This window comes from Ceratotherium simum, chromosome 3 (genome assembly GCF_057802395.1).
Source record: "Ceratotherium simum simum isolate JZ-2026a chromosome 3, ASM5780239v1, whole genome shotgun sequence".
NCBI classification, from domain to species: Eukaryota; Metazoa; Chordata; class Mammalia; order Perissodactyla; family Rhinocerotidae; genus Ceratotherium; species Ceratotherium simum.
In genome coordinates this window covers 37,074,089-37,086,184 of record NC_141902.1, presented here as the reverse complement: position 1 = coordinate 37,086,184, position 12,096 = coordinate 37,074,089, and the positions used below count along the sequence as shown (strand labels likewise).

The following is a 12,096-nucleotide window of genomic DNA, read 5'->3' as shown; positions in this document are numbered from 1 at the left end:
GGTATGACATGGACTGCAGCAAAAACTCCCATTGAAGAGGGGTACCTGACTCTGCCCTGCTGTGTTTCTTGTCTTATATCCGTCTGAGTAGACTGGCTCCAAGTGTGGCCTCTGTTTGTCTTTGTGAATATTCAGTTGAATCTAAGAAAACCCTCCTGATGGGCGCTTCAGGGATACATCACTGCCAAAACCATAATGCCACAGCAGGGAAGGGAAGGGGAAAATACCCCAAGCTCTGTCTCCGCCTGCCCTCCAATCTCTTAATACTCCTTCTCCCACATTGACTAAACCTAATCACAAGACAGAGGTAAAGGAGAAAGAGTCTGATTGTCCCAGCTTGGGTCACACCTTCACCACAGTTTATTATTCTCGTGTTGATGGACATTTGGCTATGTGCATAAAGCTGCTATGAACATTCATGTACAAGGCTTGAGTCATACATTTTCGTTTCTCTTGGATAGATTCACAGGAATGGAATTGCTGAGTCATCAGATAGATAAATGTTTACCTTTATTTTTTTTTTTTAAGGAAGATTGGCCCTGAGCTAACATCTGTTGCCAATCTTCCTCTTTTTTTTTTTCTTTTTTCTCCCCAAAGCCCCAGTACGTGGTTGTAGGTCCTAGTTTTAGGTCCTTCTAGTTCTTCTATGTGGGATGCCACCTCAGCATGGCTTAATGAGTGGTGAGTAGGTCTGCGCCCAGGATCCAAACCAGCGAACCCCGGGCTGCAGAAGTGGAATGCACAAACTTAATTGCTATGCGACTGGGCCAGGCCCAAATGTTTAACTTTTTAAGAAACTGCCAGTTTTCCAAAGTGGTTGTACCATTATATACTTCTACCAGTGATGTAGGAGAGTTCTGCTTGTTCCACACCTCTCCAACATTTTGTGTTAACCAACTTTTTCATCTAGGCTGTTCTAGTGGCTGTGTAGTCAAATCTCATTGTGATTTTAATTTGCATTTCCCTGATGACTTAATGATGTGGAGGAGATTTTCTTATTTGTCATTCACATGTCTTCTTTCATGGAGTATCTGTTCATGTCGCTTCAGACCTGGATTGTCTTTTTTATTATTTATTCTTGTTTATTTTATTATTGAATTGTGTAAGTGCCTTATATATATTGGATACACGTCCTTTGTCAGATTTGTGTGTTATGATATTTTTCTCTCAGTCTGTGGCTTGTCTATTTTTTTAATGGTGGCTTTGGATAAGCAAAATTTAAAAATACTGATGAAGTCTGATTTACAATATTTTTTTCCTTTCTGTGTCTTTTCTTTGCCTACCCCAAAGATTAAAAAAAAAAATCATAGTTGTAGATTGTTAAAATGATGTCCTTTTTTTTTTAAAAGAAAAAAATGATTTCCATTTAAAAATGAAATCTAATTCGGATATTTTTCAGATCATTATGTTCTATAGACTGAATGTTTGTGTCCCTCAAAATTTATATGTTGAAATTTAATCCCCGTTGTGATGGTATTTGGAGGTGAGGCCTTTGGGAGGTCATGAGGGGATTGGTGCCCTTATAAAAGAGACCCAAAGAGCTCCCTTGCTCCTTCTGCTGTCTGAGGACACAGCAAGAAGATAACCATCTAGGAACTAGGAAGCAGGCCCTCACCAGACACTAAATCTGCCAATGCCTTGATCTTGGACTTCCCAGCCTCCAGAACTGTGAGAAATACATTTCTGTTGTTTATAAGCCACTCAATCTGTGGTATTCTGTAATAGCAGCTCAAACAGACTAAGGAGCTGTGTATCCTACTTCATAGTAGGTATATCTTCATAAAAGTTCATGAAATGCTAAATGCTTAGAGCTATGAAGAGACCTTGATACTATCTATTCCAAACTCTTCCCTAACATTAGGTTTCCTTCTTAAAAATATTCTTGATAATAACTCACCCTCTGGATGCTTCTAGAGATTGAGAGCTACCAGAAATGGGGAAAACAAAATGTAAAAGAATCACTACTTGAAGTTGATATACTCTTTTAATAGTCTCCTCATTAGAATTTTATACTATATGAATTTCTTTGAAACATTAGTGTGATCAGAATTCTGAGAACCAAAATTACAGTCTATTGGCCAGTGCTTATACAGCTTTGGAATTATAGTTTATGTTAGGATACAGAGTGGGATCAGTCGCGGTCCCTGTCTGGGCAGTGACAGTGTGGTAAATGCAATGAGGGAACATGTGGAATGACCAAGAGAATAATTGCCCTTCCTGGGTATGTTGGGGAATATTTTATAGTGGAAATATGTTTCTGCTGGGCTCAAAAAGAATAGGAGTCTCCATGAGGAGTTGGAGGGAAGAGGCATGGAGTGGTGGAGAACTAGCAGTAGTCAATATTGCTGAGGCTTTGGGTCTGACACCCAAACAATGGGAGATGAGACTGAAGAGACAGTCAGGGCCCAGGCCGTGAAGGGGTGAGGACTCTGCTCCTTGCTCTGTGGCTTCTCTGCAAAGGATGGAATGAATGGGGAGACTGGTGGCACCAAGATCAGTTAAGAGGCTCAAGCAGTAGCTTAAGTGTATCGTTCTCAAATTCTCAAGTAGTTGTGCTTCAGGTTGTCAGTCCCCAGTCCCTGTCTTGAATCAGAATCTCTGGGGTGGAGTCTGGGCCTCTGAATATTTTCACAGGCTCTGTGGGTGAGTCTGAAGCACACTGGAGTTTGAAAACTGCTGTTTGAAGTGAATAATGAGGAGGCAGTGAGCAAAAGAGATGGGCCTTGATTAAAGAGGTATTAGAAAGTAAAATGACTATTCTTGATGACCAGCTACTTGTAAGGAATGAGAATGTGGGAGGATTCTGGCTTGAGCAACTTGAAAAATGTCATTTCTGCCAGTCACCTACATGGCAAAACAGAGTAGGAGATCCGTGGGAGAAAAGATAAGGGAGTTTAGTTATAGATATAGGACCTACTTACTGTCAAGAAATACCCATTTATATCACCTAGAAGTAAGATTAACTTTGGGAGGGTATGGGTCTGTCAATTCAAATATTGCTGATAATAATGGAATACTTTCATTATACATTGCTTATTCTTTTCAGAGGACATAATCAGCTCACATTTGTTAGGCACTAAGATTTGTTGCATGCCTACTATGTACTGTGATGACATTTAGGCTAGGTCCTATTATTATTATCATTTTGCAGATAATGAAACTGCAGCTCAGAGAGGTTAGTTGATTTCCCCAAGGCTGTCTTGGTCTGGAATCAGACGGAGCCAGGATTATAAACTCCTGACTTTGCCAAGTCCAGTTCTCTTCTCACTATTACACAGCTGCCTCTGGTAACATGGATAGGCAGAGTTTTTTCTTATTATTTGTGTATGATGAACTTGAAGTCCAGAGAAAGTGTGATTTGCCCAAGATTCCAAGCTGACAAGTTCAGAGCAGGGACCAGCATCCAGGTCCCTGCTTCCAGCCACTGTTCTTTTCACCCTAATTTCTTGCTTTCCAGATGATTGAGCTTATTTCCTACATGTTTTATGTACAGTTGGACCTTTTCCCCTCAAATAGGAAGAGTTTGGAGAATTATAAATATCATTTTGAAGAGCAAAAGTATTGTTGGAGAAGCAAAGCCAGTCTTCAAGGCTCAGTTGCTTTGGAGCGGTCTGTGATGGTACCTGTTCAGCCTGTGCGTGAATTTGTTTTCTTTTTTTAATTAGGAACCTGACCTTAACAGTGACGACAGAAACACGGAAATAACTCCGGGAGAAAAGGTACTTCGGGAAACCAAAGAGCAACGGGATCAGCAAAATCGGCTGAGAGAGATAGATGAAAAGCTGAGAGAGATGAAGGAAAGTGTGGTAAGGGTTTCTTTCTTTCTTTTTTTTGTGAGGAAGATCAGCCCTGAGCTAACATCCATGCAATCCTCCTCTTTTTGCTGAGGAAGACTGGCTCTGAGCTAACATCTATTGCCAATCCTCCTCCTTTTTTCCCCTTTTTCTCCCCAAGGCCCCACTAGATAGTTGTATGTCATAGTTGCACATCCTTCTAGTTGCTGTATGTGGGACGCGGCCTCAGCATGGCTGGAGAAGTGGTACATTGGTGCGCGCCCGGGATCCGAACCTGGGCCACCAGCAGCAGAGAGTGTGCACTTAACCGCTAAGCCACGGGGCCGGCCCCTAGTCTTTTTTTATTTAAAGTTTCATTGTAGCCAATGATTGTATTAAAAAAAGCTTCCAGTTTCCTTTGACTCTTATGACTGTTTTTAAATCCGGCAAGAAAACCGACCTGGGAATTTGTCAGTAAGAATTTGAATACAAACTAAAAATATGATTCATAGAACTTAAAGTAGTAGTATACTTAATTTATGTAGCATAATAAACCTGTGAAATACTATCTGAAGTCAGAATAATGATCCACATGCCTAATATTCTGTGTCTGATGGTGACATAAATGTTCTTTTTTTTGTGGAAAAATTTGGCAGTTGTTCTCCACAAAATCGTTTTTATATACTAACTTATAGCTTAAATATTCCCACTTTTTGCTCAGAATTCGTAATATATTATTACTCATTAATTTTAATACATTCTAAATCCGTCTTGAGCCTATTTCATGTTTTAATTGCTTGCCATTTAAAGACATATCATTGCTGATGAGAGAAGGCTCTTAAATCAACTAAATCGTGAGCTGGTTGATATTCTGAATGTATGAGAAATGCTCTATAATAATATGATTTTCCAGCTACTCACAGGATGTTTCCAACTGGATATTTGGCTTTTCCCTAAGGTTAAACATGACAAGGCTGAACTTGTGATTCTCCCTACATCCTCTCTCCCAGGGCTGATCCTGTCATAATTGCCAGTGCCACCTACTTTCTGTCTTCTACTAAATCCTGTTATCTTGGGTGATCTTCAAGCCTCATTGAGTTTTAACCAGTGTGTCTAAATTGTTGCCATACCTTACCACAGTTCCTTATGACTCTTTGAAAATCTTCCCTTTTTTGTCCCTACTTGTATCACCGTTCTCTCAGCATTGGCACCTCCTGTCTAGCCACTTGTAACCTGGTCACTCTCTTCTCTCATGATTCCATTTTATATGCTGCTCCATGGGAGTAAGCATCAGGTAAGTGATTCTGACTGAATTCCAGTCTCCTCAGAGCCCTGCAAGAGTGTGCAGCCATCCCGCTGGAGAGTCTTCACCCCTCATGACTGCATCCAGCTGAACTGCTCTTACATTTGCCAGCCGTGGACAGCAGCACTGACTCAGAGCCTAAAGGATACCTAGGTCTGCCTAATGAGAGTCAGGCAACAGATCTAAAGGGAGTAAATGCATTGTGCTTCTCTTTATAATTTGTTTTTGTTTATTTTTCTTGGAAATTTAATGAGGATTATATTTCAAGGAGAACTCTGTTTTTATTTTCTGAGGGATTTTTTCTCCTTGAGTCTGTTGATATGGGGAAGAAGTAAAAGAAGTAGGAATGGTTAGGAAGTGTAAAGGGGCTCGTGGCCAATAGTTATGGTGGTGGTGATGGGGCATTGCCAACCTGATGTGGTCAATAAAATGTTTGTGGTTTGACTGGTTTTGAAAACTATTGGCGCTTCTCACCTCACACCTGCCAATTCAAGGTAGACAAAGCCTGTCATTCTCCATGATTCAATTCTCCTGATTTCTGACCACTTACCATATGCCTTGGATGTGTATCTATTCTTTTCTATCATGTCTTTATCATTATTTAATTTTTGACTCAAAACCTGGGTCTTTTAGGAAATCTTATATTTTATTCCAGTGTCATATGAAGGTTGGCTAGACTTGAAGAGATAAGATAAACATCAAGAGTTGGTTGCTATGTAAGTGGAAAAGAATAATATATAAGTAGAGAAGAGCAATTATTGTGCCAGGCACTGTTCCAAGTACTTTACAATTTATTAACTTATCTAATCTTTACAACCCCTCTATGAAGTAAACACTACTATCCTCATTTTATAAATGAAATGGAAGCATGGAGAGGTTGAGTAATTCCTCTAGGTTATATAGCTAGTAAGTGGAAGAGAGAGGATTCAAATGGTTAGCTTTTAATGAGTGTGCTATACTGCTTTTCTGGCACTTATTTGCTTTTCTTTTAATGATTAATGTTGCTTTTTGTTAATTAAAGTGTGATAAATTTGTTATAATCAGTAATATTCATGGGCAAAATATTTGGAATCTCTCATATAAATGATAATTTCACAATTTTGTGTTTTATAGTCAACACTTTCAGAAATTGGTGTCTGGTCAGTAAAGGCACATGAATATTATCTGTATTGTCTTTTTGTTTTAATTGCTTAGTGTTTCATAATATCCTATGGATCATATTGTATACTGTGTGTACTTTTGAGGGAAGATACTGTGTCTACTTCAGACTCTGTAAAGCCCGTTTTACCTCATAGACTTCTAGGTACTTTGTGGATTGGGAATCTGGAGACCTGAGTTCTTGTTTCAATATTGTCAGTAGCCTTCTCTGTTACCTTGAATAAGTCACTTAATCTCTTAGAGAGTTGGTTTTGTTACTTTAAAATCAAGGGAATAGGGCTAGATGACCTTTGTCCTTTTGCCTGTGATTCTTGGCATACTTATTTTTGGTGAGAGATGACGTTATTTATAGTATCTAAAGCTCAGTTTGTATGTTTCCTAATTTAGTATTAATTGGTTTAGATCTTCTACTGAAAGTTACTTTTGGAAGTATTAAAGTATTTGAGAAGACTTAAGTTGTTTCTTGGTTGGTTTGGTTTCATTTTCCTTGGGTGTTATTTCTTTGGAAATATTCCTAAAAGTGGAATTATGCAGGTCAAAAATATAAATAATGTTATAGCTGTCACTGTAACCATTGACCAGTTGCTTTCCAGGGGGAAAAAAAACAATTTAAAAAGTTACCAAAAAATGTTCAAATATTGCTGTCCCCATCTCCACACCACTCCCACTAACATATAATTATATCACATTTATCATTGTTTTTGCTGGTCTGATAAATGTATGTAGTGCAAAGCTTGTTTTAATATGATTTTAATCACTGGTAAGGCTGAACATTATTCCTTGTAATGACTCTATTTTTCTAAATGCATAAAGACCACTTATTGAGAGACAATAAGTAGGGATCTTTTGTACGCATCAATGCTTTCCATATTTTTAAACATTAATTTTGTTTACAAATGCAACATATGTATATTATGGAAAGTTGAGCTATAGAGAAAATTATGAGAAATAATATAAAAATCATCCATAATCCCAACATACTTTTCCCTTTAAATCATATATGTTATAAAAAGTGAATTTCATTTTTTCACCTCCCCATCCATCCCCATCCCCACTAAAAGTAATCACTGTTAAGCATTTGCTATATATTGTTCCAGGATTTTTCTATGACTTTTTTTTCATATAAAAATGGAATCATACTGCTCACTTCTTATGCAACAAGCTCTTTTTCCTTAATAATATATCATAGACATCTTTCCAAGATACATAGATCTACCTCATTCTTTTGATAGCAGGATGGTATTCTATTATGTGTATATATATACACAGTAAGTTATGAAACCAGCTCAAAGAAGGGCTAAGGGGTCCCAGCTGATATCTGAGGTATACACATTACATTTGTTTCTTTTTTAATTTTAGTTATGGTTTCATAGGTACCACAATTCCCTTGCCTCCTTGATCGTGCACTGCAATTGCCCAGCCTCTCCTCAGCCTCTCCTCACCCCTGCCTCAACTCACTACCCATTGTCTCCATTTTTGGTGGATTGCTGAGGGCTGTCAGGGAAGAGGCCAAGCCTTGCTGACTGGCTCTGTTTCATAGCTAGGGTCTCCAACCTCAGCTGGGCTGTCTTCACTGTTCATCATTGCTTTTTTCTCATCCTCGCAAGGTCTATTCCAGTCCTTTCCCACCCTGCTTCAAGACCCCATCCCCAATCTACTGTCTCATTCTGACAATATGACTTGATCTCTAATTTACAGAGTAAATAGAGGACATTCAGACATGACCTCTTTCACCTTCTCTTCATCTCTAAATCTGCCTTTCTAGGCATCCTTCTCTCCTTTCATCCTGAGTCAGAAAAAGAGCATCTTGATTCTTCTCCAAGGCTTACCCCTCCGCCTTCAATTTCACCCTCTATACTATATTCTTGCCTTCCTTATCATAAAAACAAGCTTATGTATTAAAAATGTTAATAACAACAATACTAATAATCAACATTTATATAGCACTTAAGATGTGCCAGACCCTGTTCGAAGCACTTTATATATAAATAATTTAATCTTCATAACAGCCTCTAACGTAGGTATTAATGAAAACTATCCCCATTCTACAGATCAAGGAACTGGAGCACAGAGAGGTTAGGAGACCTGCCCAAGATCACACAGCTAGAGTTGAGATTTATGTAATCTTAACCCATTTAATACTATGGTAGGATAATAAAAATGGCAAGTATATGGATTTTGTCAGTGAAGAACTTTTAGTTGGAAATGGGTGATACAAAACATAAAAATAAAAATTCTAGATAGATTGTAAGTATCAACTATATGTAATGTGCAAGTACGTATACTGACAACAATCTGAAGGGAAATAGAATATAAATGTTAATAGCTTGGCTTTATTATTTTCCACTTTCTATTAAATTGCCTTTATGCCTCAAGAAAGGGGAGTCATAATTGAGGCAATTTTATTATTTCATTGTTTTATTTATGTACATTTTAACCCTTTAACATAAAGATGGACTTATTGAGTAATTTAAATAAATAATAACAATAATTCATGTTTGGTCTAATTTTTCTGAGGTATTGAGTGTTCCATTGTGATAATAAGACTGAGGGGAATTTTGTTTTTTAAATAAAGAACATCTTTAACTTCTAGAATTAGGTAAAAATGCCTTTAATGAAGTTGCACTATAATTCTAACTTTCATAAATCAAAAGAATTCAATTTTAGGTTTTGCATTTTGCAAGGAAGAATCATCAATCTGATTTCATCTCATGGACTCTGTTAATGATAAAATATTCTCAAAGATGTTTTGTTAGTATTGTTAGGAAGAGCTTTCCACGGTTCCAATCATTCTAAATGCATTGACCACACTTTTTAAGTTTCTGTTGTGTCTCTTTTTGATTCTCAGTTTGAACTTCCTTCATTTTTTCCATCATTTGAAGTCTACTATTTCTTCCCACATTCTTTCCCTTTTCGGTTTCCTGGAAACCACTGAGCTGGGCCTTGTTTGGTGAACTGCATTGTCATTATTGCATCAAAATGTTTAGCACTCTAAGCCTTGTTGCTGAGCATTGTGGATAAGAATGTGGTTCACAAAGGATGATAAATCCTTGTGTTCTGATTCTTATTTCGACATGCTCCTGCCATTTAACCTAGTATAAGAATACATGGACCCCAATCAGAAGACTGGAGGGTTTCTTCTGCTCGGTGAATGGATGGAGGGTTTACCTTCAGTTGCTAAACATGCCATAGGATCAGAATTATAGAATGTGAGAGCTGAAGGGTCCTTAGAGGTCACGTGGGCCAGTTCCCTGGATTAGAAACCAGAGTCTTGAATGGCTAAATGATTTTTCAAAGACTCACAATTACTTAGCGGTAGACTTGGGCCAATTCCCAATTCTTTTGACACTTCAACCTGTGAGCTTTTCATTAAATCCAACCTCTCTAAGTCATACCTGCATAGTTCAGCCAATTTTCAGCTAAGATTTGGGGCCACCCACGAACATGGACTTCATTCTAAAACCTTTTAGCTGTTACCGACTGTTTACACATCTTTTCCAAATTCAACAGAATGCCAAACAAACCTGACATGTTTGTGGTTAAGCTGGAAGACTAAGTAGTGTGCTTTGGTATTCGCACATTACCTAAGGCCTGAGTTGGAAAAGCAGTTATATTCTCTCTGTGGCAACATTGTTCAGAACTGTAGAAATTATTTAATCTTTTTTTTCATTTGTAACAGCTTTTAGAAAGATGGATGAAATGATAACATTGACACATGAAATTGGTATTTTTATAGAGTTTACAACCTTTACTTTTCCTTCTGCAGGTAATGGCGGGTGTGTGCCATAACGATGCACAATATTTGGCTGTGAAATTTTGAGAGTGGGATTTGCATGTTAACAGTTAAACAAACCTTAAAAAATTTGTTCTCATAATCATAGGCAAAGAAACATTTTGAAACAAGTAAATAGAACATAAAATTGTCAGAAGCACTTATATATTTCTACACAATCTGATGCAGAAATCTTGACAAAACTTCTTGCAACTGAATAGTATCATTTAATGGTTGAGAAATAGTATGTAGCAGTTATAGGTACATGGCTGGCGTTCAGGAATTATTCTGGAATGAATAAATGAGCTAGTTTATTCAGTTATCAGCTTTGTATAATGTTTGAATATGGTATAGGATAAATTGAAAACACAATTAGCTATATTGTTTTGGGAATAAAATGTTAAGGATAATTGGATGTTTTTTCATTACCTTATTTTGTTTCAACTATCATTTTTAATCCGTTTATAAAATACATTAGTAGATTTCAGTTTCAAATACATTTTGGAACAAGAGATGTTATAAATATACCTTGTATTCTGCCTATATAAAACATTTTAAAAATTATTGAGGATATTTTCTTCTGGATTATGATTCTTCACATGTATTATGATAATGCAGACTTGATATTGTTATAGAAGGTGTGGGTATTTTGTGTAGATAATGTGCCATATCTTGAAAGTCATCTTAAAAATGAAAATTTTGATGGCAACTTTGTTTTATAATATTACCTGTTTTTCCTTAAAGCTTTATTGTTGAGCAGAATCTCTAGAAATAGATAATAAGGCTAGTTAGGTTTTAGCATAACTCACCTTTTGCTTTCTGAATTATTTTTCAAAATAAGTTAAGGCCATGTGCCATGGGTGTTGTTACGTGGAACAAGTGCATGTACGTACTGCAAGAAATAAGCAAATAATGTCTCACTGAAGGATATAATTACATATGATTATATAAAGTAAAATGAGTATTGTAAAAAATTATAATATGTTACAGACACACACATACACAACACATTTAACCAGGATTGACATAAAATTAGAATGCAAAAATAATTAAAAATTATGACAGTTTCAGAGGTTGAAATTAAGCCTGTTATTTGGATGTTAACATGAGGTGGTAATACTATTTAATTTTTTCTCCAACACCTAAGGTCGTTTTTAGTGTCATTCTTTTAGTATAATAAATTCTTGAATTTATTCCCAGTGGAGATGATGGATTCCTAATGGAGATGTTATTAGTATTCATATGTAGTCTTTAATCCTTTCACTATTTTCTTAACCAGCTACAGCTAGTTTTTTTACAGACCTTCAGATCCTAGATCTACTTCCTATGACCATGTAAGGCTACCTCTGGCCAAAGCTGGGATTATCTAAAGCAGTGATTTCAACGTAAATGGTCAGAGAACTGTTTGTTACTGGTGGGGGTAGGGAACTTTTACGAGAATGTAAGTCCATGCACTTTTTACTTCATCAAGAAAAGCTTGCTTGGTGACATAGTTGATTTAGATTCTGGCGGAGCTCCTTGTTGCGTGGCAGACCTGTAAGAAACATTCTGAGGACCGACACTGGCTGTAGGCCACTGTTTGAGGAGCACTGAGTGCAGACCCGTTCCTGATCTGTGATGTTGAGCCCATGGTTCTGAGCAACCTACCTCCTGGATCTCAGTCACCGAGATGTGGCTGTCCTCTCCCTTTACCTTCACCCCGTGTCTCCCGGATCTGTGTCCCTTCTCCCCTTTGCCTTCACCCTGTGTCTCCCGGACCCATGTCCCTCCTCCCCTTTGCCTTCACCTCGTGTCTCCCGGACTTGTGTCCCTCCTTCCCTTTGCCTTCACCTCATGTCTCCCGGACCCGTGTCCCTCCTCCCCTTTATCTTCACCTCGTGTCTCCCGGACTCGTGTCCCTCCTAGGTAGTGGTGTCGTGATGTCACTGGCTTCTACCCTGGCCTTTGGTTTCCAGCTCTTTGGTTCTTCTATATTATAGGGAACTACAGAGGCCTTCATTTCTGGTTGACTGGGCTCAGAAATTACCTTTATCTATTAAATTCTTGTTCCCAGCATCCTGTCTAATTAACATGATACCATTGGTCACTGA

At 37.7% G+C, this 12,096-nt stretch overlaps 1 protein-coding gene across 2 annotated transcripts in view; it reads left to right on the top strand.

Moving 5' to 3' along the window:
• Positions 1 to 12,096, top strand: part of FSIP1 (fibrous sheath interacting protein 1) — a 162,332-nt gene that overhangs the window by 46,054 nt on the left and 104,182 nt on the right. For both annotated transcript variants that reach the window (XM_087429116.1, XM_004421400.3), the window contains one exon: positions 3,666 to 3,806. In XM_087429116.1, the coding sequence (XP_087285242.1) occupies positions 3,666 to 3,806 (141 nt within the window). The remainder of the gene's footprint in view (positions 1 to 3,665; positions 3,807 to 12,096) is intronic.